The sequence below is a fragment of the Euprymna scolopes genome, chromosome 39 (genome assembly GCF_053919585.1).
Source record: "Euprymna scolopes isolate OS-2025 chromosome 39, ASM5391958v1, whole genome shotgun sequence".
NCBI classification, from domain to species: domain Eukaryota; kingdom Metazoa; phylum Mollusca; class Cephalopoda; order Sepiida; family Sepiolidae; genus Euprymna; species Euprymna scolopes.
In genome coordinates this window covers 20,878,299-20,898,542 of record NC_136520.1, presented here as the reverse complement: position 1 = coordinate 20,898,542, position 20,244 = coordinate 20,878,299, and the positions used below count along the sequence as shown (strand labels likewise).

The following is a 20,244-nucleotide window of genomic DNA, read 5'->3' as shown; positions in this document are numbered from 1 at the left end:
TTAGTGACCAGTTTTGATGAGTCACAATGAAATCAAAAACAGAACATGATGTTCAATAGAATTCTGCAAACTAATTAGAAAATCATTAGTCGAAAAACTAGTAATTGTCTGTATTTTTGAGATGAGGTGTTTTCATTTATTGAGATTGTTGGACTGACTTCCTCATCTTGGTTGTTATTGTCACATTTCGGCCGTTTTTCCCTCCGGCCTTCATCAGGTGTTTTGTATCGAACTGGGGAACCGTTTGTTAGGAGTCTCGAATCCAACCCTTTATTATTATTATGGGGGTACCAATATGTCCTAGTGACATATGGCCGAGTGGTCCTAGACGTTGTATCAAAGTTTACAGTTACCCAAAGGTGCTGAGTTCAATCCTGAACGAAGGCAGTGAAAAGTAACATTCAAAACAGAGGATCAGCAACTAAAGGGTTGGGTTCGAGACTCCTAACAAACGGTTCCCCAGTTCGATACAAAACACCTGATGAAAGCTGGAGGGAAAAATGGCTGAAACGTTGTGACTATAACAACCAAGATGAGGAAGTCAGTCTGACAATCTTAATAAATCGAAAAATTAGATTCTTATTTTATCTTTTTAAATCAGAATTACAATATCCTATTGAAGAAACTTTTTATTGCGTCTGGAATTTGGGAGATGAGGATTGATTTTTTCTCTTTAGTGAAAGAAATCCTAGACTGAGACAATTTTAATTTTTGATCAAATCCTTTTTGAGGAGCTGAACTGATTGTTTTTGTTGGAAGGCAAGCAAGTAGGGGAACTTTATGCTGGACTCAAAAACATGTGTAAAATTTTGATTGAACTCATGTTAAGTGCTCAACAGAGCTTCAAAATCTGTTTAAATATTTTCTTTTCTTTAAAATTAAAACAAAGACAAGTTCATTGGGAGAGAAGTTGAGAAGATAGAAGAGAAAGAAGACGAAATAGTATGAAGAGTAAAGAGGTTTAGTTTGTTTTACAGCATATCAAAGTAGGTTAATGCTGAGTAAATAGGAATCAATATAACTAAAATAGGAAATAGAGCTTGTCATAAAAGAACACAATTTAAGACTGTAAATCATAATTTGCAAGAATTTATTATTCGACAGGATACTCCAAAAAATATTAGGATTTCTTTAATCCAGAGTTTCAAAGAATACATTCTTCTCAGCAGAGGAAAGATATTAGCAAATAAATCTTATAGTGAAGCTATGAATTTGCTGGTACTTGCATAAATTGAAACTACATTACATGAAAACTTGTCCTAAAAAAATGTTAGTGTAAAGAGTTCATGAAATGGAAAAAAGTAAATAAAAACTGAAAAAAGTAAATTAAAAATTAAGGATTAAAAATCTAGATGAAAGGATATGCAGTGATTATGTATTTCAAATGGTGAAATGATCATAAAAATTAATGTTCCTATCAAAAGTAGTCGGATTTACAATGTTGACAAATCCAAATCAAAAATCGAAAATGTGCATCATCCAAATCTGTAGCAAAATCCTGTTTGTCAAGGAAGAAAGAATATTTTTTTGTTTTCGTCCACTTAGGGATCGGAAAGATTGATTTCAAAAAAGGTTGTGTCATTATGACCTAGACAGATTGTCCTTGAAATAATTAGGTTACGTACCAAAAGGCATCTGAAGAGAGAGAGAGAGAGAGAGAGAAGCAAAGTCAAAGCATTTGACTTTGCTTCCCTTAACAAGATAAAAAAAATGTTAAATGAAGGGTGAAATAAATCAAATACATTAAAATCAATCGTTTTTTATATGAAAACTTAAATATAAAATTCTGACCTATTCATCAAGTTCCAAAAATTTTACAAAGTTTTGGTGTACATTTCACATTTACATTGCAGACAAAATTTATCAACACAAGATTGCTGACCATATTTCAAGCCCTTTTAGTACACACGCACTTGACAAAATACCAAGATATGAAAAGAAACTTTTCGTACACACACACTTAACAAAATACACACTTAACAAAATACCAAGATATGAAAAGAAACTTTTCGTACACACACACTTAACAAAATACCAAGATATGAAAAGAAACTTTTCGTACACACACACTTAACAAAATACCAAGATATGAAAAGAAACTTTTCGTACACACACACTTAACAAAATACCAAGATATGAAAAGACACTTTTCGTACAAACACACTTGACAAAATACACAGATATGAAAAGAAACTTTTCGTACACACACACTTAACAAAATGACAAGATATGAAAAGAAACTTTTCGTACACACACACTTAACAAAATACCAAGATATGAAAAGAAACTTTTCGTACACACACACTTGACAAAATACCAAGATATGAAAACAAAACTTTTCGTACACACACATTTAACAAAATACCAAGATATGAAAAGACACTTTTCGTACACACACACTTAACAAAATACCAAAATATGAAAAGAAACTTTTCGTACACACACACTTAACAAAATACCAAGATATGAAAAGACACTTTTCGTACACACATACTTAACAAAATACCAAGATATGAAAAGAAACTTTTCGTACACACACACTTAACAAAATACCAAGATATAAATAGAAACTTTTCGTACACACACACTTAACAAAATACCAAGATATGAAAAGAAACTTTTCGTACACACACACTTGACAAAATACCAAGATATGAAAAGAAAGTTTCGAACACACACACTTAACAAAATACACACTTAACAAAATACCAAGATATGAAAAGAAACTTTTCGTACACACACACTTAACAAAATACCAAGATATGAAAAGAAACTTTTCGTACACACACACTTAACAAAATACAAAGATATGAAAAGAAACTTTTCGTACACACACACTTAACAAAATACCAAGATATGAAAAGAAACTTTTCGTACATACACACTTAACAAAATACACACTTAACAAAATACCAAGATATGAAAAGAAACTTTTCGTACACACACACTTGACAAAATACACACTTAACAAAATACAAAGATATGAAAAGAAACTTTTCGTACACACACACTTAACAAAATACCAAGATATGAAAAGAAACTTTTCATACACACACACTTGACAAAATACACACTTAACAAAATACACACTTAACAAAATACCAAGATATGAAAAGAAACTTTTCGTACACACACACTTAACAAAATACCAAGATATGAAAAGAAACTTTTCGTACACACACACTTAACAAAATACACACTTAACAAAATACCAAGATATGAAAAGAAACTTTTCGTACACACACACTTGACAAAATACACACTTGACAAAATACCAAGATATGAAAAGAAACTTTTCGTACACACACACTTAACAAAATACCAAGATATGAAAAGAAACTTTTCGTACACACACACTTAACAAAATACACACTTAACAAAATACCAAGATATGAAAAGAAGCTTTTCGTACACACACACTTAACAAAATACCAAGATATGAAAAGAAACGTTTCGTACACACACACTTATCAAAATACCAAGATATGAAAAGAAACTTTTCGTACACACACACTTAAAAAAATACCAAGATATGAAAAGAAACTTTTCGTACACACACACTTAACAAAATACACACTTAACAAAATACCAAGATATGAAAAGAAACTTTTCGTACACACACACTTAAAAAAATACCAAGATATGAAAAGAAACTTTTCGTACACACACACTTAACAAAATACACACTTAACAAAATACCAAGATATGAAAAGAAACTTTTCGTACACACACACTTAACAAAATACACACTTAACAAAATACCAAGATATGAAAAGAAACTTTTCGTACACACACACTTAACAAAATACACACTTAACAAAATACCAAGATATGAAAAGAAACTTTTCGTACACACACACTTAACAAAATACCAAGATATGAAAAGAAACTTTTCATAAACACACACTTAACAAAATACACACTTAACAAAATACCAAGATATGAAAACAAACTTTTCGTACAGACACCCTTGGCAAAATACCAAGATATGAAAAGAAACTTTTCGTAAACACACACTTAACAAAATACACACTTAACAAAATACCAAGATATGAAAAGAAACTTTTCGTACACACACACTTAACAAAATACACACTTAACAAAATACCAAGATATGAAAAGAAACTTTTCGTACACACACACTTAACAAAATACCAAGATATGAAAAGAAACTTTTCATAAACACACACTTAACAAAATACACACTTAACAAAATACCAAGATATGAAAACAAACTTTTCGTACAGACACCCTTGGCAAAATACCAAGATATGAAAAGAAACTTTTCGTAAACACACACTTAACAAAATACACACTTAACAAAATACCAAGATATGAAAAGAAACTTTTCGTACACACACACTTAACAAAATACCAAGATATGAAAAGAAACTTTTCGTACACACACACTTAACAAAATACACGCTTAACGTTACTGATTTCATATGTAATAACATTTACAATTTAAATTGTATTAGTGCGACATGACGAATAGTATAATGTTAAAACGTTACTGATTTCATATGTAATAACATTTACAATTTAAATTGTATTAGTGCGACATGACGAATAGTATAACGTTAAAACGTTACTGATTTCATATGTAATAACATTTACAATTTAAATTGTATTAGTGCGACATGACGAATAGTATCATGTTAAAACGTTACTGATTTCATATGTAATAACATTTACAATTTAAATTGTATTAGTGCGACATGACGAATAGTATCATGTTAAAACGTTACTGATTTCATATGTAATAACATTTACAATTTAAATTGTATTAGTGCGACATGACGAATAGTATCATGTTAAAACGTTACTGATTTCATATGTAATAACATTTACAATTTAAATTGTATTAGTGCGACATGAATAGTATAACGTTAAAACGTTACTGATTTCATATGTAATAACATTTACAATTTAAATTGTATTAGTGCTACATGAATAGTATAACGTTAAAACGTTACTGATTTCATATGTAATAACATTTACAATTTAAATTGTATTAGTGCGACATGACGAATAGTATAATGTTAAAACGTTACTGATTTCATATGTAATAACATTTACAATTTAAATTGTATTAGTGCGACATGACGAATAGTATAACGTTAAAACGTTACTGATTTCATATGTAATAACATTTACAATTTAAATTGTATTAGTGCGACATGACGAATAGTATAACGTTAAAACGTTACTGATTTCATATGTAATAACATTTACAATTTAAATTGTATTAGTGCGACATGACGAATAGTATAACGTTAAAACGTTACTGATTTCATATGTAATAACATTTACAATTTAAATTGTATTAGTGCGACATGACGAATAGTATAACGTTAAAACGTTACTGATTTCATATGTAATAACATTTACAATTTAAATTGTATTAGTGCGACATGACGAATAGTATAACGTTAAAACGTTACTGATTTCATATGTAATAACATTTACAATTTAAATTGTATTAGTGCGACATGACGAATAGTATAACGTTAAAACGTTACTGATTTCATATGTAATAACATTTACAATTTAAATTGTATTAGTGCTACATGACGAATAGTATCATGTTAAAACGTTACTGATTTCATATGTAATAACATTATTTATTGTAAGGTTTCAATAACGGTAGATCTGAGTATTTCATATTATTAACTAAAATATGGGACAGCTTTTATTATTAAATATTGACTGAACTCAGAAAGAGTGACGATGTCTATCATATCTAGACACTGTAGAAAAATATTCAATATACTGTATGTATAGATGTACACATAACATGGCTTGTTGCACTTTGCTATTTTTCTTTTTTTTTAAACCAATGATTTGATTTGAATTGAAACATGTGGAGCTGATCAGTGATTTGTGAATTTAAATGAGATCTGGATGTTTTTGAGAGTATTTGTGAAGAAAACAGCAAAAAGTGTGAAAGTAATTTCAAATTAATTTTGGAATGGCAAGTTTTGAAAAGAGAAATGAGAGAAGCTTTTATGCAATCAGATGATTAAAATATGAATGAATGAATGAAGAGGGGAAAAAGAAAATGAAAAACATGCTTATCAGTTTCTCTACCTGGCAGATAAGGTGATGAAGAATTGGATGAAGATGAAGGGGTGGCTAACTTTGGATGGTGCGTGGGGGAGGAGGAGAAGGAGGAGGTGGAAGGACCAAGCTCAAGTTTGCGCTTCAGTTGGGGAGTGCCCGGTCTCGACTTGTTCCCTTCACATGTTGTCGGGTCGGCATTAGAATCGTCGTCAGATTTATGCATCATGGTTTCTGAGTGGAAAAATAAAACTGCTGATTACCAAGCAGGAAATTTCAAATGAAATTTAAAAAGAAAAAAAAAAAATGTTTCCTTATTTAATAAACAAAAAAAATGTAAAAATTTGTTTTTAAATTCTAACAAAACTAAATAATATATATATTCTGTTATATATTCTAACAAAACTAAATAATATATATATTCTGTTATATATTCTAACAAAACTAAATAATATATATATTCTGTTATATATTCTAACAAAACTAAATAATATATATATTCTGTTATATATTCTAACAAAACTAAATAATATATATATTCTGTTATATATTCTAACAAAACTAAATAATATATATATTCTGTTATATATTCTAACAAAACTAAATAATATATATATTCTGTTATATATTCTAACAAAACTAAATAATATATATATTCTGTTATATATTCTAACAAAACTAAATAATATATATATTCTGTTATATATTCTAACAAAACTAAATAATATATATATTCTGTTATATATTCTAACAAAACTAAATAATATATATATTCTGTTATATATTCTAACAAAACTAAATAATATATATATTCTGTTATATATTCTAACAAAACTAAATAATATATATATTCTGTTATATATTCTAACAAAACTAAATAATATATATATTCTGTTATATATTCTAACAAAACTAAATAATATATATATTCTGTTATATATTCTAACAAAACTAAATAATATATATATTCTGTTATATATTCTAACAAAACTAAATAATATATATATTCTGTTATATATTCTAACAAAACTAAATAATATATATATTCTGTTATATATTCTAACAAAACTAAATAATATATATATTCTGTTATATATTCTAACAAAACTAAATAATATATATATTCTGTTATATATTCTAACAAAACTAAATAATATATATATTCTGTTATATATTCTAACAAAACTAAATAATATATATATTCTGTTATATATTCTAACAAAACTAAATAATATATATATTCTGTTATATATTCTAACAAAACTAAATAATATATATATTCTGTTATATATTCTAACAAAACTAAATAATATATATATTCTGTTATATATTCTAACAAAACTAAATAATATATATATTCTGTTATATATTCTAACAAAACTAAATAATATATATCATAGGAGTTGTTAAAGACAACTGGACAATAGATTAAATAAAGGATCTCCAAAAGTAAAAAAAAAAAAAAATTAAGGTGAAATACTACTTACAATATCGTTTATCAAAAGATTAAATTTATTTGACGATTTTTGAAACAATTATTATAAAAAAAAAAAAAAAAAAAAAAAAAAAGAAGAGTTCTAAGCGAACAATGGATTTATTAATATAAATCCATTATTTGCTTGGAGCGAAAATGCAATGGATTTGTAAAACAGAAAAAAACGATGGTGACAAGACAGAAATAGTTTTAAGATGTTTAACCTGATCTACTGCCAAACATGCAAGCAATTGCTAATTTGATAAATATTTAATAAAGGTGATCTGCTGCTTCAATTCGTTTGTCAGGTGTTAATGAAAAAAAAGCCACCACTGTAAACGAATTACAAGTGGAGGACTTGACAGAAACTGAAAACGAATTACAAGATTTTCTTATATCAATTTGGACAAGCGGGGAAATCTGACATTTTCCAGGATTGAATGAGGATCAACAAATGTTTTACCTTCTCATTAATTTTCATTGAAATCAATGAAATCGCCCATTTTTTAATAAAATTGATCGATTGCTCTAAGGGAGTTTCACATGCCTCCTTGCAGTGACAGTCTACAATACATTGTAGTCTACATTGCACTGTAGAGAATCTACTGTTGATTTTATAAAATTAACGGTACATAATAGCTTCATTTAGAGTTTAAAATGCACAAGTCAAGTATCATGGTTCATCTGTGCTCTTAAAAGAAACATTAATTTTGAGAATGGCCCTGTTTTATATATATATATACAAAACTTTTCAATAAAGCTATTTTAAAACAAGCTAAGTTTTTAATACAAGGAATAAAACATTTAAACAAAATACATTTTTAAAAAGATTTTGGAAATAACAAGAATTAAGAGTGCCTCATGTTGGGGAGCTTGTTCCTCCCAAAATGATGTTCTTGTAAAATCCAACAATATCATCAACAGTGAAGACATCATGCAATCCCATTTCTTCCCTGGGAGTTGCTGACTAAAGACTGATATCTACGTCCACATTTTGGCTCTGTTTAAATCCTTCATTGTTGGTCGTGATAATTTTTGTGACAGTTTTGTTACTGTATAGCATATGTTGGGCCTGGTTGTAGTCATTAAATATAGAAGACTACCTATCATTTCGCGATATTGTGTGTCACTTATTATTTCAGATTCTGTGTGTATATTTTTATTAATATCATTTTCGACCGGTGTAGAGCGTTTTTTGCACTCTCCCATTCCAAATTTTAATAGTATTTTGTCAATGTATCTCGATTGAGTCATCGTAACAAGTCCTTTGCTTTGAGTAAATTCTATCCCCAGAAACCAGGATATTTTGCCAAGATCGGTCATTTTGAATCTTTTACTTAATTTGTTCTTAACATCAGTTAACATTATGTCACAATTTGATGCGATTAAAATATCATCGACCCACAAAACCAAAATCAGTAGTTTATCGTCTTTGTGTTGGGTATATAAACAGGGGTCAACAGCACATTGTCTAAATTGTTGTTGTTTAATAATATAATCATGGAATACTGTGTTCCAACACTGAGCACTCTGCTTTAGACCATATAATGACTTGTTAAATCGCCATACGCTATTTTTATTTTTCATTATAAATCCCTCTGGAGGGGTAATATAAATTTCACAGTCTATTGGGGCATTCAAATAAACATTTTTTTTACGTCCATTTGATGGATGTTTAGGTCATATTGTGATGCGACTTGCATTAAAATTCTGATTGTCGTTAGGTTTGTGGTCGGCGAAAACGTAGAAAAGTATTCTTTACCATAAATCTGAGAGCACCCCTTAGCAACAAATCTTGCTTTGTACTGTTCTACGCCTGATGCTGTACTCTTTTTTGTAAAGACCCATCTGGTAGAAATAACATGTTTATCTCTTGGGAGAGGCACTACCGTATAGGTATCATTTTCGGTTAAGGCATCTATTTCTTTTTTCATGGCAATTTTCCATTCATCACAATGTTCTGAATTAATTGCTTCGTTGAAGCTTTTTGGCGCATTTTCCATTGAATAGCAATAGTCAATTTGATAATCTTTTATATTGTCGACCACAAAAAAATCGGGTCGTCTTCTATTTCTTTTGGGATATCTTTCGACTTTATCATCATCATCATGGACACTCTTGTCTCCGTCATTTTTATTGTTTTCATTTGTTCTAATTATTTGAGGTAATATAATTTCATCCTCTTCATACGACGGGTTTTCGTCTGTAAAATTAAACGTGTCCGTGAATTTTACACACCGGATTCTTTTTATTTTATTTTTTTCGGGAAAAAATATTAAATTGGCTGGACTGTTTTTATACTATCCAAGAAATATACCTCTGTCGGCTTTAATATTCAATTTACTCTTTTTCTCTATATATGCGAAGCAAGTTGAACCAAATGTATGCATTCTGCTTAAATTTGGTTTTTTACCGCAGAAAGATTCATATGGAGTTTTAGATAGTGTTTTGTTAAAGCACCTGTTGCGTATATGGGCTGCCGCCATAAGTGCATACGTCCAGAGGTTTTTAGGGAGTTTTGATTCAATGAGTAGGCATCTTGCCATTTCAAAAAGTGTCCGCCACGCATGTTCAGCAGTCCCGTTTTGGTGTGGCGATCTAGGAGCTGATGTTTCATGCCTGATATGATGGTTAATTAATAAAAGTTCAAAGTCTTTATTGGTGAATTCCATACCATTGTCAGAGCGAATACACTTGATTTCACCGTAGGGGGCCATGTCGGCTAGATATTTCTTAGTTGCTAGCAGGGTATCAGATTTGTTCTTTAAAAAGTAAACCATTATTAAACCTGAATGGTCATCTACGAAATTCAACACATATCTATAATGTTCTCTGGCCATCGGTTTTATGGGACCGTTCAAGTCACACTGTACGATTGATAGGATTTTTTTGGCCTTTTTGTCTGGTATCTTGTTTTGATAGTTTGTCATTTTCCCTTGCGTACAGACGTCGCAGTTGAAGGTTTTTGATGCTTGTATTCGCATTCCATCAATTACAGTCGGCAACTTTTTGATATCAGGAATATTCCTTTTTGACATTCGAACACAATTAAAAATGGCGTCTTTTTAAATGCTAAAATTCTAAGACCCAAATGATTTCTAATTTTTGTTATGTCTAAGTAAATATAAAAATATATATTTATTTTTGAGCAGAACACACACAAGGGACTTCCCCATTATAAAAAATAGGGAGGATGTTGCAATATTTTGGAGCTATAATGGGGTATGATCCCACACAGTCGGACGATTCTATTTATAAACGATGCTGCTAAGAACTGACGACAGAATTGCTTCATAAATATTAAACCTTTTCTGAAGCAATTTCACATGTTCTTTTCCTGGGTTTCGACACGGTAAGAATATTTTGTTCTGTGGAACTGTCTACTACAAACAAGTCACCTACCAGGACTTGTGTGTAACAGCGAACCATCTGAAACTCAAAATGGCTTACACTTCTAGAGATTTGCAAAGTTGTTAAACATTAGGGATAAAATACATGCTTAAAATTCACCCACTTATCCCAACCCCATGTTTTTCAATCGATTCCCCAACCAACTGAAAAAAACACATTTGATGCATTGAGATAGCCATCAACAGATGAATAAATCCTTTCCAGACAATAACCCTAATCCCTCCCCATACACTTTTGGCAACAAAGGCCCACAGTTTCATCCTCGCAGGGCAGAACATCTGTTGAAGATCTGACCTAAAAATGACCCAGTTTGGAAAACATTCACTGTTGATAATTATAGATTTTCTTCTTAACAGGTATATATTTTTTATTGCAAATTAACTACTATTCTCACCTTGTTATAAATGAAAAGTAATATGTGCTTTATGTGCTTTAATAGAGAATAAAACATCTAATAAAAAAAAAATCAACACATACAAGGTGGAGCGATAAAATTATCACCCTAGAAAAGATGACATGATTCCATTTCTATTTGATGAAAACCTATTTTTTTTTTTTGTTATTAGTTGGCCAGTTGTGTTCAAATCCCAACAGCGATAGGGGCCTTCTATCATTTCTGAAAGTGACACAATGTTCAATGAGAGAGATTGGAGATGTGCCACTGTACAACTCATTCTCTCTACCAATCCAAGTTATGACAACAGAACCATTGCCTGTACCCTCAAAATGCAAAAATGGGAAATTCTTGGTCTGAAGACGTAATCTCCCCAATAACGGTTGATTACAGAAACATGTATGCACATATGTACATATGTAGCCATCAATGTTTGTATAAATAAATTATATATAACCAATGCTTCCATAAATTTACTTATATCCAACATTACTGTTAATACTTATGCTATATCATAAGTGTAAATATTATACTAAGTTGCTAGTCTTTTGGAACAACTTTTTATGATACAATTTGTCAAGTCTGATCATCTAAATGTCTGTTTCAACCACACCTTTCACTATTTCTGCAATAATTCCTGAATCTACTTCAATGCTGTTAACTTGAAAGTTGCATTTTAACCTGTGTAAGAATATCCCAACTTTTATATATATGCAACCAATATTCGATTGCATAAATTTATTCCAATATTGCAATAATAATATCATTGCTGACATAATATTGTCTGCTGAATTTCCAGAGAAAATCCCTGCCATAACCCATCTCCTCTCCTGGTAGGTGGAAGGATACAAGTTCAAGTGAAATGGAGCAGGGAGTAAGGTAATTTTTTTTTCTTTTTTCTCCAGAAAAACACGAATATGAAATGGAACAAGAGCTGTAGGGCTAATTTCAACTCCATTTTGCACATCGATAATCCTATAAGAAGGCCACCGAGATATATTAATCTGGCATGGATCTGACAGAAATGAAGAAAGTTGCTGGTGCAGAAAGAAAATCATATTTATAGGTTGCGCACAGATGATTTTGAAACCAAATTCAGATGAGCGTGAAATTAAATTGAGATCATTTTAAGTCATCAAATAGAAAAAGAAAGTGAAGAGGATATATAAATAAACCATTGATGTTATTGAAGCTTACCAGGATATATATATATATATATATATATATATATATATATATATATATATATATATATATATATATATATATATTATCCATACACACACACACTAATAGAGCTATCCAGCATCGTCCACGTTCCTAATTTCTATAAAAGTATTGAAATTATGGAACAAAATATAGACAATCTGCATAATATTAAAATTAAAAATATTTAAGTTCATTTTAGGATAAAATCAGGATAAAAATTATGCGCGAGTGAAATTTGAATAGAGTTCAAAGGTCATCTGGACATAAATTTTAGTGTTACTATTTTTAGCCTTTGCCTATAAGTACGATTAAAACCACAACATTCTTAACTTTCTCTTCTTCAGGCAAAGGTAATGAAAAAAAAAAAATGGTCTGTTCATTAAATCATTACCTGGTGATTTGAGTAGCAGTACTTCCTTTACTTAGATGAGGATTAAATAAAAAAATAAAAATTTAATTTTGATTGAAAAATTTTTAAACAAATATTTAACTTATATAAAACACAAATACATACAACTCTTGTTCATATTTTAAATTTAAAACAAAGCATTTTGAAATTTAAAAAAAGAATATTCATATGTGTCAAATAACAAAAAAAATTACTTTGCATGCTGACATCCATGCCAAAAAAATTTAAACAATTAAAATCTGATGGCCATATATACAAATGTATAGAACAAGAATAGATTTTTCATGATCGGATATACTGTGAAACTGCAGCAAAGTATTATTATTTTATAAATCTTTATTTAAAAGAATACCAAGCTCTTGGTGTAAGATTTGCTGCCTTGATTCAACTCTGTCGATCTTTCATGAAATCTAATGACAAGTAAATCTTAGTTATTCAGAAAAATGTTCCATATTTCATTCAAAAACATTTTGACAATTGTTTCTGTCAATTTTAAGAATATTTGTTGATGACATAAAAAATATTTAGTTATAATTTAAACCTTTAACTTAAAGAAATTAATGTTAGATATAAATAAGATTAATTTTTACTCTGCATCTGACGTTCCAATAAGAAAAGACATTTTGTAAATAAATCTTATAAAGCAGTATTCTCCATGTTTCTCAAAATGCTTTACGCCTTAATTTTTTTTTTTTTTTTTTACATGGAAGCCACTCAGGGATAAGGGTTATTGCAAGTACAGTATGTTAGTGTGGAGATTTAATGAAGTGTTTACTTAAGGGGGCGGTTCATTAGGAATTTGTTTGTGTTGGACTTGAAGACATCCAGGTTGTAGTCAGGTGGGAAGCAGGCAGACGGAACAGAGTTCCACAGGCGTGCAGTTCTAAGAAAGAAGCTTTGTTCATGGAATCTACGTTTCGATTTAGGTGCAGATAAAGAGTCGGGAAAATTTTTGACAGTGGATTCAGCTAGACGGGTGTTTTTGTGAAAGATTGGCGAGGGGGGGGGGACCAGAGATTGGAGTTCAGACGAGCACCTGCCATGGAAATAACGATAAAACAAGGTAGGCTTGCAACATCACTTCTGTGGGAAATGAATTAAAGTGATAAACGTTTTACCCATGACTGTCGAACATACGGTTGAAGCCATATTTAGCAGCAGGATTCGAAAAAAGTTTGCTCTAAATTTGACATCACTCATCACAATCTGCATGAGCAGGGAAAAAAAAAAAAAAAAAAAAAAAAAAAAATCACCATTTTAAGTTAGCCAGGAATTGTTGACGACGATGAATTGTTAGCAGTCATTTTTTGGAAATACATATCCTGAATATTTTTTTCTTTTCATCCCAAAAAATAGTATTAAGATGCGAGGGGAATTTTTTTTTTTTTTTTTTTCACAAAATAACCTTAAGTATTTATTATATTAAGTCCAATACTTAGTTTGCCCTCTTGTTTTTTCTCATCTGGAAATACAACAAAGAAGAAAAAGCACTTGTAGATGCTCTTCTGACACTCCCTATATTTTGTCCATCAGTCCTTATCAGTCCCAGGAGTGAGGTTTCTGACAAAAAGGGGAGAAAGTGCAGTTTTTTACGAGTAGCAACTGAAGGGAACCTTCAGAGATAATTATTAAATCCAATTAAGGGAAACCAAACCAGGTGTGTTGTTCCTTTGCGAAACCAAAATTGACAACTGTTTCCTTAGATGATTTCTCAATCAAAAGTTATTCTAATTTAACATCCAAAATTGACCCCCCAAGACCACCATGGATGTGGAATATATGCCTACATGAGGGACAACTTCTACTGTGGCAGGGATATCTCTAGAGATCCTAAACTACCCGACCTGCGCTTCCAAGTAGCACTTAATCGCATCACTTTCCTATTTCCTCTCTACCATCCTCACAGCAATGGGGTCACCATCTTTGAGAATATTGTAGAACAAATTGACCACTCCTAACCGCCCATCCCTCAGCCAAGATTCAGGTCTGTAGAAAGTTTTTAATGATTTTTTACCCTAAACAAGGTACAGTGCTACGTTGATGTAGGGAGCTGCTATTTGGCACATAATTTGCAAGGATACTATGTAGTGTTTGAGCAGCAAGATGTCTTTATATTACACTTCAAGTTCTGCATGTCAGTACAGTCAAGGATCATGGACCTGGATGGGAATTCCAAAGTCTAGCAGAAAAAGGGAAGAAACTATTAGGAGAGAAGGCTTTCTGGTATCTAGGGATCTCTGTGTACAGGTTGGACCTTGTTGTTTGTTGGGGGTATTTCCGTCAAGGAGGTACAAGGGCTTAGAATTCATCAGAGCACCTTCCATTAAAATACTTGTAAAATAGGCACAGGAATGCAACATTTCTTTGATGGGACAAGGTTGACAGTGCAGGACCTATTAGGTTAGCGACTCTTTTTTTTAACACTGTCTAGGAGTGAAAGACTAGTAACAGATGCACCAAATGTGACAACAATATTCCATATATGGGGAAATGGTGACCTTGTAGAGGTACAGGATACTCTCAGGCATAAGTAACTTTCTAACAACAGCCTTGGCAATGTTCTCAATGGATTTGTTCAAATTCATGTTTCTTGTGAAGAAGTTGGCATGAAGAACTTTCAGGTGGTGTATCATCAGTAGACAATGATAACAGAATACTTTTTCATTATTTTGACTCTCGAGTATATAGTTTTTAGGTGGAGTGATGTGGTTTTCAATTGATTAACTGTATCAGATATATACTCAAGAGTCAAAACAATGATAAGAATATTTTGTTGTCATAGCCCTGATCATTAGCCATGGCTATCAGTGATTGCGAAAGTTTCTTGTAATTATTAAAAGAACGAAGCTTAATCTTGGCAGCATAGAATGTTACCATCCATTTTCGTTGCCATTCCACTACAAACTGAAGGTCTTTTTCTAAGTTTTTATCCGTTGCCTTAGATATTTTCCTCTCATATTTGTTATAGAGTGTGGTGTCATCAGCAAATATACTCATCTTGAGACAATTCTATCAGGGAGGTCATTTATAAATACAAGGAATAATAACGGTTCAAGGATTGCCTACTGAGGCACACCCACAATTATATGTTTCGATGTACAACCATCTAAGACAACCTGGGTTTTCTCTTATTTAAGAAGGATTTGATTATGTTAAGTATTCATCCAGTAATACCATACGATTTAATTTTCATTAGAAGACCATTGTACTATACCATGTCAAAGGCCTTAGACATATCTAGGGCTACTGCCCTAACCTTCCCTGTCTTATCCAGTGCATGGTACGTATGTTCAGAAATTACAGTTAAGATATCTGCAGTAGAACGGGCTTGCCCAAATCCATATTGTTGGTCGGAAAGAAGTTTGGCATCTATGAAGTGGTGAACTAGTGCTTGATTAATTAAGGATTTAAAGATTTTGGCAAAAAGAGGAAGGGGGCTAATGGAGCGATAATTTATTGAATCAGTTCTTTAACCAGAATTATTGTATCACAGAAAGCAAGATTCAGTAAGGTATTTGTTGAAGAGTTTGATCTCGAGCAACCTCAGTGGGGCATGTTTTTCTAGTACAGCCAGGCTGATATTAGGTTCATATGCCTTTGAATTGTCTAGGTTTTTTATATTATGAACTTGAAAAGGGGTGATTTTCAGATCATCAAGCATGGTTTCTGTTTGCAAAGAATAAATTGGCAGTATGCATGCTGCCTTTGAGCAATGGCAGTTGCGCAGGTAGAGGGGGGGGCGTCATTTTTTTTTGTTTATACTTAAAGTTCTTAATGTCTTCAAATATTCTGTACATTCATTTATTTTGTAATACAAATAGCTATCTTCTGCATAAATGGGAGACGAAAGTGACTTTGGCAAAATTTGATCACAACAAATCCAATATATTATTAACACAGTATGAGAAAAGTGAAAGGTTGTATAGGAAACTGAAATATCAGGTTGACTAGAAAGTTCTTGCAGTTTTTAAATTTTAAATTCAGATGAACATATCTTAGTTCAAACAAAAATTAAACCTAACTCGGGGTTAGGAAACTAAAATAATATTTATAAACAGAGGGGGGGGGGACAGTGTCAAAACAAAAAAGTGAAAGATATGATGATTGGGCAAGTAAATAAAAATTTTCAAAGAACATAACAATGCAAAAATCATCTCATTAGTTGAATGCATGTTTATGCAGCAAGGTTAAATGTTGGATTTGTAGAATATTTTTTTTTATGGCATGCTAATCACGTATAGATTACTTAATGCTGAATTTGTCAAAAGTAATTCTATAACTTGAATATTTTATATTCATAAAATGCATTGCATTACTTTTAAGAGTGAAAACTAAAAATGGAAAATTACATGCACATAAAGTCATGTGTGAGGATATTACATCACATATAAATGAAATAAAAAGAGAGAAAGAAACAGAGACATCACCATTCACTGAGCAAAAACTTATGTTAATGAAACAAGACTACTAGAATATGTCCATAGATATCTAGTGATAGTCTGGAATAATAAAACAAAAACTGATCCAGTATAGTTTTGTGACAGTTTTGCACAAGTAGAAAAACAAAATTTTTGTTTCAGAACTGTCCACGCATCTCTACAAGATGAATTTATCCATCATACTTCCATTTGAAATTGCTATTTTTCACTGCATAACATGTACAGATTGAACAAATGCATCATAGCAGCATCCACACATCTCTATAAGAAGCTTCGTTGGTTTATCGATCATAGTTGAAATAGTATTTGTGTTAGTTTCTTACACTATAACAAGATTGGGGGAGGGCATTAAAAATTAGAAATTTCATGTAACGGAATAAGAAAAAGAGTTAAATGCTAAACAAATGTGGCAAAGCAAATGTTTGGTGACCAGATTATGTATGTATACATTTGTGAAAATAATGTTAAAAACTATTTTTTCACTTAATGCTAAAGCAGTGGAAAATTTCATTCTAAGTGAAAAATTTAAGAGTACAACAATGTTAGGATATTGCATCATAGACAGGAAATTATATCGTCATAAGCTGGAGTGAAAGTGTTTTGGGACAGCTGCTTCTATTTCCCTACAAGAGATGTGTTATGTTTGTATACTACAGAATAAAAATAAAACCTCTGGCAGCATTGTAAAATGCCAAAAATTTTTTCTTTACATTATTTACTGTTACTAATCAATACTCATCACTATAGAATAAAAACAAGAAATGAGAAAATGAAAGCGAATAAACTACTACTACAGGTTATCTATAAAATATTATAAGTTGCTATTTAGATAATTTGTTGCTATTAAAGAAATGCTCTCTGTAGTTACTGTGTTAATTTGTCAATCAGTCACATTTAAGTTTGTTTCACAAAACCCACAGACTGAATAAAATAAGTTTTTAAAAATTACCGAGAACTTCAAGCCGATCCTTTGCCATGGCAAGATTCGTTGTCATCTTGTCACGTAATCTCCGTGCACGGTCCCATGCTTCACCTGAAAAAAAAAAAAAATGCATAAATTAACAAAAAATTGATTTACATGCACAGACAATATTTGCAATTTTGAATTGAGAATTTTATGCATTTCCTTTTTTAATTTCAATTTTACATTCATTGTTTAATGAAAATTGACATTTCCATTCTATTTTGCAGAATTGATTCGATATAATTTTAAAATACATGATAGAGATGCAGAATTCTCTTTGGAACCTCTGTTGGAAAAGCAAATAAAATGTCAGACCTTCCCTAACAAGAGGATGAGAATAGAAAATGTCAAACGGAAATAGAAAAGATGCAGGATTCAACTACGAGGTAAAATTAGGACATCCCCATTCTTCCCCCCAAAAAATGCATTATCAAAGTGGTAAAACCCTGAATTGACTAAATAGTAGCTGCTGATGATAGCTGTTTATATGGCAGCAAAACTCAATACCAGCCAAGCTTGACTGTCAAAGAACTTAGTCGAGCCCACTTCATCTGGCATCTGTCCTCCAGCTAATATGACTGCAAGTTCCTTTAATTTCTTAAAAATACCAACAGAGTGTGTTGCAATACGAAAGATTAACTTAGTCAGAATTAGCAAAGGTTTTTGAGATCTAAGTTGGGAGATAGTGACAAAGGCCTGTGATTGGTTCTAAGGCTGCATTGTGATTGTCATGAAATGAAACTGACAAATGAAGACAAACTGAAAACGTTGATGAATCAAAAATGAAACTTATTGCATATGCAACAATTCTGTGAACAAATATTACCCACAACAAACAGATTAAATAAACAAAAATTAAATAAAAATATCTATAGGTAAAATGAAAATTGTCCCCTTTCAATGTTTTCCATGAACTTCAAATACACCAATCAATAAACAATAAAAAAAAAAAAAAGTGAGCCTCAATCTAATCAATACTCAACACAGTGTAACACATGACAACGAAGGACAAATGAGACAAAAAGAAAACATATCCGCTTCACTCCCTGCTATGGCATGGGCCAAACATTTTTTTAAAACTGATCTGAGTAATCAAGGACAAAAAAAAAACTGAAATGAGAATGAATCCTCTCTCATATGTGAGTGTGTATGTGTGCGCGAGAAATAGAAGTCTTTTTCCTAAGTTAATCCCATCTAAATGCTATTTACAACTGCATCTATTTGTCACAATTCAGCTTAATTTATAGTCTTTTTTTGATTTGCCTCAGGGTAAAGTTAGAAACACGGTCAGTTACATGAGGAAAATGTAGGCTTTCAAAAAGGGGAACTCTGGATTCTGACACAAAATTTTTTCACTTATGCTGAATCCTTTAGAATGGTGCGTGTTTAGCAAATAGGTAATCAAGTATCATTTTTGTTTTAATCTTTAATTCCACTAAAGCAAGGATTGAAATGCAGTCTCCAAGTTTGTTAAACAAAAATTATGCCAAATGGTTCAGTTTTAACAATAAAAAGGGCTGATGTATATATATATACATATGAATATGTATATTATATATATATATATACATACATATGAATATGTATATATATATATGTATATATATGTATATATATATATATATATGTATATATATATATATGTATATATATATATATATGTATATATATATATATATATATATATGTATATGTATATATATATGTATATGTATATATATATATATATATATGTATATATGTATATATATATATATATGTATATATATATATATATGTATATATATATATATATATGTATATATATATATGTATATATATATATATATGTATATATATATATGTATATATATATATATATATATATGTATATATATATATGTA

General features: G+C 30.6%; 1 protein-coding gene across 5 annotated transcripts in view; it reads right to left on the bottom strand.

Annotated features, from left to right (window-relative positions):
• The window catches only part of LOC145263673 (spastin-like), a 314,215-nt gene that overhangs the window by 198,605 nt on the left and 95,366 nt on the right, over positions 1-20,244 (bottom strand). For 2 of the 5 annotated variants that reach the window (XM_080120548.1, XM_080120549.1), the window contains exon 2: positions 18,346-18,429. In XM_080120548.1, the coding sequence (XP_079976674.1) occupies positions 18,346-18,429 (84 nt within the window). Of the gene's footprint in view, positions 1-6,090; positions 6,295-18,345; positions 18,645-20,244 lie in introns of those variants that run through there. The other 3 variants (XM_080120547.1, XM_080120546.1, XM_080120550.1) reach the window with 3 other exon arrangements.